Below are 7,139 nucleotides of genomic sequence, written 5' to 3' on the forward strand. Positions count from 1 at the left end.
CTTAGATTTTTGGCCAGAGACTGGAAAAATGGAATTACAGTGAATTCCATTGGGTTGTGGGGTGGAGAGAGGGGTGCAGTGAACAGCAGGAGTCAGTCTGGGATGTCATGTATGAGGTGAAACAGGACTTGAAAGCAGAGCTGTGGCAGGGTCATGGGCTTCTGGGGAGAGGAGCCTAGCCATTCATGAGAAAGATAAATATAAAGATTATCAATAGATAGATGGGATATAAAGCCAGGAAAGCTGGGTAGTTAAGGAGAAGCTATCAAGAATAAAGGAGCAGCTGGTGATGTTCGGGGGGGACAAGAAAAATGGAGGGCCTGGGAAGGCAGTGATTCACTGTGTAAGATTCTATTAAGAGGTCAGACACGATGAGACCTGACTAACAATCATTGCTATCACTGGTGATCATGGCATGACTTTTTATTGGCATGACTGGGTGAGTTGGAAAGGAAAAACATTGGAAGCAGAGAGGATGAACAGGACAGCCTGAGAAGATTAAAACTACATAGTGTATGTTTCCAACTGTGTGGCATTCTGTACACAGCAAAACTATAGAGATTGTAAAAAGGTCAGTGGTTGTCAAGGGCTTGAAGGGAGAAGGAAGAGAGGCAGGGATGAATAGGTGGAACACAGGGGATTTTTAAGGCACCAAAACTACTCTGTTCAGTTCAGTTCAGTTGCTCAGTCATGTCCGACTCCATGCGACCCCATGAATCACAGCACACCAGGCCTCCCTGTCCATCACCAACTCCTGGAGTTCACTCAAACTCATGTCCATTGAGTCAGTGATGCCATACAGCCATCTCATTCTCAGTCGTCCCCTTCTCCTCCCACCCCCAATCCCTCCCATCATCAGAGTCTTTTCCAATGAGTCAACATGTTGCATGAGGTGGCCAAGGTATTTCAGTTTCAGCTTCAACATCAGTCCTTCCAATGAACACCCAGGACTGACCTCCTTTAGAATGGACTGGTTGGATCTCCTTGCAGTCCAAGGGACTCTCAAGAGTCTTCTCCAGCACCACAGTTCAAAAGCATCAATTCTTCAGCGATCAGCTTTCTTCACAGTCCAACTCTCACATCCATACATGACCATGGGAAAAAACATTGCCTTGACTAGACGGACCTTTGTTGCCAAAGTAATATCTCTGCTTTTTAATATACTATCTAGGTTAGTCATAGCTTTCCTTCCAAGGAGTAAACGTCTTTTAATTTCGTGGCTGCAGTCAGCATCTGCAATGATTTTGGAGCCCAAAAAAATAAAGTCTGACACTGTTTCCACTGTTTTTCCATCTATTTCCCAAGAACTGATGGGACCAGATCCCATGATCTTCTTTTCTGAATGTGGAGCTTCAAGCCAACTTTTTCACTCTCCTCTTTCACTTTCATCAAGAGGCTTTTAGTTCCTCTTCACTTTCTGCCATAAGGGTGGTGTCATCTGCATATCTGAGGTTATTGATATTTCTCCCAGCAATCTTGATTCCAGCTTGTGCTTCTTCCAGCCCAGCGTTCCTCATGATGTACTCTGCATAGAAGTTAAATAAGCAGGGTGGCAATATACAGCCTTGATGTACTCCTTTTCCTATTTGGAGCCAGTCTGTTGCTCCATGTCTAGTTCTAACTGTTGCTTCCTGACCTGCATAAACGTTTCTCAAGAGGCAGGTCAGGTGGTCTGGGATTCCCATCTCTTGAAGAATATTCCACAGTTTATTGTGATCCACACAGTCAAAGGCTTTGGCATAGTCAATGAAGCAGAAATAGATGTTTTTCTGGAACTCTCTTGCTTTCTCCATGATCATCGGATGTTGGCAATTTGATCTCTGGTGCCTAAACTACTCTGTATGATACCGTAAATGATGAATAGATGAAATGTATTTTTCAGAATTCATAGAACTGCAGAGAAAATGCGAACTCTAATATAAACTATGGATTTTATTTTAAAATAATGTATCAGTATTGGTTCATCAGTTGTTGCAGATGTACCACACTAATGCAAGATATTAATGGGAAAAGTATGTATATATGATGCGGGGCAGGTGAAACTGTATTTTCTGCTCAACTTTCCTATAAATATAAAGCTACTCTTTAAAAGTCTATAAATATTTCTAAACCACTCTTGAGCTTGGCTCTAAAGAGGAAGAAAAAATGAGATAAGATGTGGAAGGAGAAAGTGACAAAAAGATTTTATTTAAGGTCAAAGAAACATATGCCAAGGGGATGCAATAGGAAGGAAAAAGTTAATGGTTCAGAAGAGAGAAAGGAGTAATGGTCCTTTGTAGGAAAGATGGAATGGAGTCTGATGCACAGATGGAGAAATCAGCTTTTGTAGGAAAAGCATCAGGTCACCCAGTCTCAGGAGAGATGCGGGTATGTGAGTAGATACACAGGTAGCTGTGCTGTGTTGTGTTTAATTGCTCAGTGTTGTGTGATTCTTTGTGACTCCACGGACTGTAGCCCGCCAAGCTCCTTTGTCCGTGGGGGGAGGAATACTGGAGTGCTTTGCCATGCCCTCCTCCAGGGGATCCTCCCAACCCAGGTCTCCCGCATTGCGGGCAGATTCTTTACCAGCTGAGCCACAAAGGAAGCCCAAGAATACTGGGGTGGGTAGCCTATCCCTTCTCCAGCGTATCTTCCTGACCCAGGAATCAAACCGGGGTCTCCTGCATTGCAGGCAGATTCTTTACCAACTGAGTTATCAGGGAAGCCGTGATAGAGAGTAGGATTGAGAAGGAGATATTTCAGAAAAGAAAATGCTCTTTTCCATAATACGCATATTTTGCCGTGTGCGTGATTTGTGTTTATTTTAAATCATATTTATATTTATACCAAATCATAAGCATTTTAATTTTGATTATTTTAAAATAAAATATAAAAAATTAATCCCATGCATTTTGGTTCCAGGTTTGTTTTGGATGCTACCCATTCAGTTGGTTAAGCCATTGGCAGAGAGGCAGTACCAGGAGAGGCTTCTGTTATCTTGAGGAGATCTGATAAGTACAGAGTGGCTGTGGATCAACATCTTGACCCTGGTCCTAGGCTAACATGGTGGTATTTTTCAGACAACAGATGACAAAGGTTGTAGCAAGAACAGCTCTCTTTGTAGTCTAGGTCTCCTGCGCTGTTCTGGGAGTCATCTCTGGATATCCAGCTTATAATCTGTTCTTCCAAGCTTTGAAACTGTTTCATAAGCATGTAATTCTCTATATTAAATCATTTTTAAGTGATTAGAATGCAATAGATTTCTGATTGATACACCAAAGAACCGTCAGGATCACACTCAGTGTGAAGTCAATTACAGATGAAATCAATAAACAGTTCAGTTCAGTTCAGCTGCTCAGTCGTGTCTGACTCTTTGCGACCCCATGAATCACAGCACGCCAGGCCTCCCTGTCCATCACCAACTCCCGGAGTTCACTCAAACTCATGTCCACAGAGTCGGTGATGCCATCCAGCCATCTCATTCTCTGTAGTCCCTTTCTCCTCCCGCCCCCCACCTTTCCCAGCATCAGACTCTTTTCCAGTGAGCCAACTCAATAAACAGTTAGGAGTCATAAATATCTGATAGGACTAGTTATGAAGTCATGGCAAAAAAGACAGTGATGTTTCCACAACGTTTTTTATATGAAAATGACCTGCTTTATTTGCCTTCCTCTATGTGATTATTGAAGAAAAATTTAGAGTTTAATTCCTTTCGAAGATGTACGCATAACATTTCCCTTTTAATAATATTTTCAACTCTTTGATGTCTTCAGAATCTTGAGTTTACAGCCCTGAATCCCTTTTGAACCTTACTAGAGAAATTGCTCTGCTGTTTAGAGTGGATTCTTATTGTAATTATTTTAAAATGAAGCTCTTTATATTCACTTCATAACGCTGTCTATGTGCTGGACATTGTCAGTATCTCCAACATGAATGCCAACCGCTTATACAGTCACTTATTACATCCCAGGCAATTTGACCTTTGCTGTGCTCATCAAATATACCAAGTTCATTACTGTCTTCAGATTTTTGCCATACCTGTTCCATCTGCCTGGAAGGCTCTGCCTGCCCATGTTTGCACAGTTGGCATATTCAGTTTATCCAGATATCAGCCAAAACATCACCTCCTTTATTTATTTTTTTTTTATTTTTTGTAATTAATTTATTTTTTATTGGAGGCAAATTATTTTACAATATTATATTGGTTGGTTTTGCCATGCATTGACATGAATTCGCCCCGGGTGCACATGAGTTCCCCCTCCTGAACCCCCCTCCCACCTCCCTCTTCCCTTTATCCTCCCTCTGGGTCATCCCCAACATCACCTCCTTTAAAGGACCTACTTCAAGACTAAAAGTAAATTCACTACCCCCATCTCACACTTGCTACCGAATATTTTGCTTTTATTTTTAGTACCTTCAGGGATACATAACTTCTTGAAACTATACTGTTTATTTTCTATGTTATTGGCTGTCTATTTCTACTAGATTGTAACTTCAGAGAACAGTGACTTTACCTGCCTCAGTAGTAGCTCTTCCTCCCAGGGCCTAGTGCAGTCTTGACAAACAGGAGATGATCAATAAAAGTAGTGTTTGGAAAGAGAATACCTTAATTTCACATGAAATTCTCCAGTCATTATTTTCATATTCATTTTTCCCACTTTTTATCAGGCTAAGTGCTGACTAAACAGCCTTTTCACAGATGCTTTTACTTCCTGGTTGCGAAGAGTATAAATCACAGGGTTCAACAGGGGAAAGATCACCGTGTGGAAGAGAGAAACCACCTTGTCAGCTGGGAAGGCTCTGAAGGGGCGGGTGTAGATAAAGATGCCAGGCCCGAACATGAGAAATATAACGATGATGTGGGTGGTGCATGTGGACAGAGCCTTGCACTTCCCCTCGGAGGAGGAACCATGCACACGGCAGAGGATGACTGCATAGGAGGCCAGAAGCCCCAGGAAACACAGCAGGGTCATCAGGCCACTGTTGAAGACCATCAAGAGCTCCACCACAAAGGTGTCAGTGCAGGCCAGCTTGATGACCAGTGGCACATCACAAAAGAAGTTGTCCAGTCGGTTTGGAACACAGAAGGGCAAGCGCAGGATGAGGGCCACTTGGATAATGGAATGAACAAAGCCTCCAAGCCACAGAGCCAACAGCAAGGCATAGCAGGCTCTAGGGGTCATGACAGTTGAATAGTGTAAAGGACGACAGATGGCAATGTAGCGGTCAAAGGCCATCACGACAAGAAGTAATCCCTCCCCTCCTCCAAGGAAGTGCAAGAAGAAGAGCTGAGTGATGCAGCCTCTATAGGAGATCACCTTCTTCTCAGAGAGGAAGTCCACCAGCATCCTGGGAGCCACAGTGAAGGAGTAGGATGCATCCAGGAAGGCCAGGTTGCCCAGGAAGAAGTAGAGGGGGGCCGTGAGGCCGGGGTCTGACCTGACGGTGAGGATGATGAGGACATTTCCAGGGAGGATGATGAGGTAGAAAAGTAAGACTAGCACAAACACCAGAAGCTGAATATTTTGAGACTGGGTCAGACCAGCAAGGATGAATTCTGTCACCACAGTACTGTTCTCAGTCTCCATCCTGTCTGCCTACGGTACATAAAGAGCAGAGTTTCTTGTTATTATAATTTCTCACATCTAGACTCATGTTGTTGTCTACCTACAAATATCTGACCTATTCACCACTTCAGTTATAGACAATCTTTCAACCCTTTCCAATATCCTGAGGAAACACTGAACGTTTCCCTCCTCTAGATTTAAAACAAACAAATCACCTTCCTCAAAGCTACGGTCTTACTCCCATTCAGCCATGCGCTTCTCCAGCACTGCGGTCCACTCTCAGGGTCTAGTGTCCGATACCTTCTTGGGATTCCTGCCTTCTTGAGTCATAGGAAAAATTTCCTGATTGAGATATAACAGAACTCCAGATATCAAGATCTTCGCATTTTGGTGGTTGTACTGTGCTTGAGACTTAGCAGCTTGCTTGGAATTACACACTTTTCTCCTCGTCCACCAACACAAACGTTTGTGGAATTCCCATTTTCTGCCTGCTAGCAACTCTCTGCCTTGCTCCCTGTTTTCTCTTATTGTCGTCCTCTGACCTGGTGTCCTTGTGTTGCCCTGACTCCAAGCTGGTGACCAGTTTCCAACAATAACTCTACTTTCCTCATACTTTAGAGGTGGGTTCCCACTGTATCCCTGGTGAAGCATTGTTATGCAGCCACTCCATCCTTGAACTACATGACTTCATTACACTCTCTGAGTCTCAATTCCTTATTGCTGTTGTTCTTTGCAAAGCCATGTCTCGTTTGCAACCCTATGGATTGTAGCCTGCCATTTTCTTCTCCAGGGAATCTTCCCAACTTAGGGATCAAACCCACATCTCCTTCTTGGCTGGCAGATTCTTTACTACTAAGCCATCTGGGAAGCTCCCAACTCTTTACTACATTCTCCCAATCTCCTTCTTTCTCTGATACCAGCATGATGCCCAAGGGAGAGCCTGTCAACAAACAACAGGTCACAATACAAACTTTCCCGGAGACGTTTTCTAAATTAGTTATGTTAACACTGAAAATCACAGCACACAGGGGAGGAAAAGAGCAGTAAGATCCTAGAGTCTCATCCATTCCTTTTCAAGACAGGAGAACTAAAGCTCCTATGGGAGCAGCACTAAAGTTTAGAATGGGTTTTCTTTATTGTTACGATTAGTAGAAGAATGTAAGTATGTACTATTTGGTTGAAATATATAAAGAAATTATTAGCACACATTTAATCAATGAATGCTCTTTTTCATATACTTGAATAACTAAAATAAGCTTAGAAGCTTAATACTGTATAATTAAAAGAACACTAGTCATTGCAGGAGAGGGGAATCCAGTTTTAATGCTCAGTTTGTTTAGCTGTGTAGGCTCATTCCAGAAAGGTCAATGTGATGATCCAATGAAGAGTGATAATAAAATAGCATAAATATGTATTACATGTATACACTTATGAATATATATGCACATATCACTGGCTTTAAATTTTATATTTTCAAAATCCTGCATTTAATATGTATTATATATTAATATAATGGTATATAAACTTTATAAATATATACACATATATTTATGGCACATGCTCAAAAAAATTTTGTTGTCGAAATAAAATGTT

At 42.1% G+C, this 7,139-nt stretch overlaps 1 protein-coding gene across 1 annotated transcript; it reads right to left on the reverse strand.

The window, feature by feature from the left end:
* Positions 1–4,643: 4,643 nt before the first annotated feature.
* LOC148776833 (olfactory receptor 4N2-like) lies at positions 4,644–5,570 on the reverse strand. The gene has a single exon (XM_088840121.1). The coding sequence runs from the start codon at positions 5,565–5,567 to the stop codon at positions 4,644–4,646; it is 924 nt and encodes a 307-aa protein (XP_088696247.1). The 5' UTR covers positions 5,568–5,570.
* Between the last annotated feature and the right edge of the window lie 1,569 nt (positions 5,571–7,139).

This window comes from Moschus berezovskii, chromosome 9 (genome assembly GCF_049115385.1).
Source record: "Moschus berezovskii isolate FMDL1 chromosome 9, NW_MosBer_1.0, whole genome shotgun sequence".
Classification (NCBI taxonomy): domain Eukaryota; kingdom Metazoa; phylum Chordata; class Mammalia; order Artiodactyla; family Moschidae; genus Moschus; species Moschus berezovskii.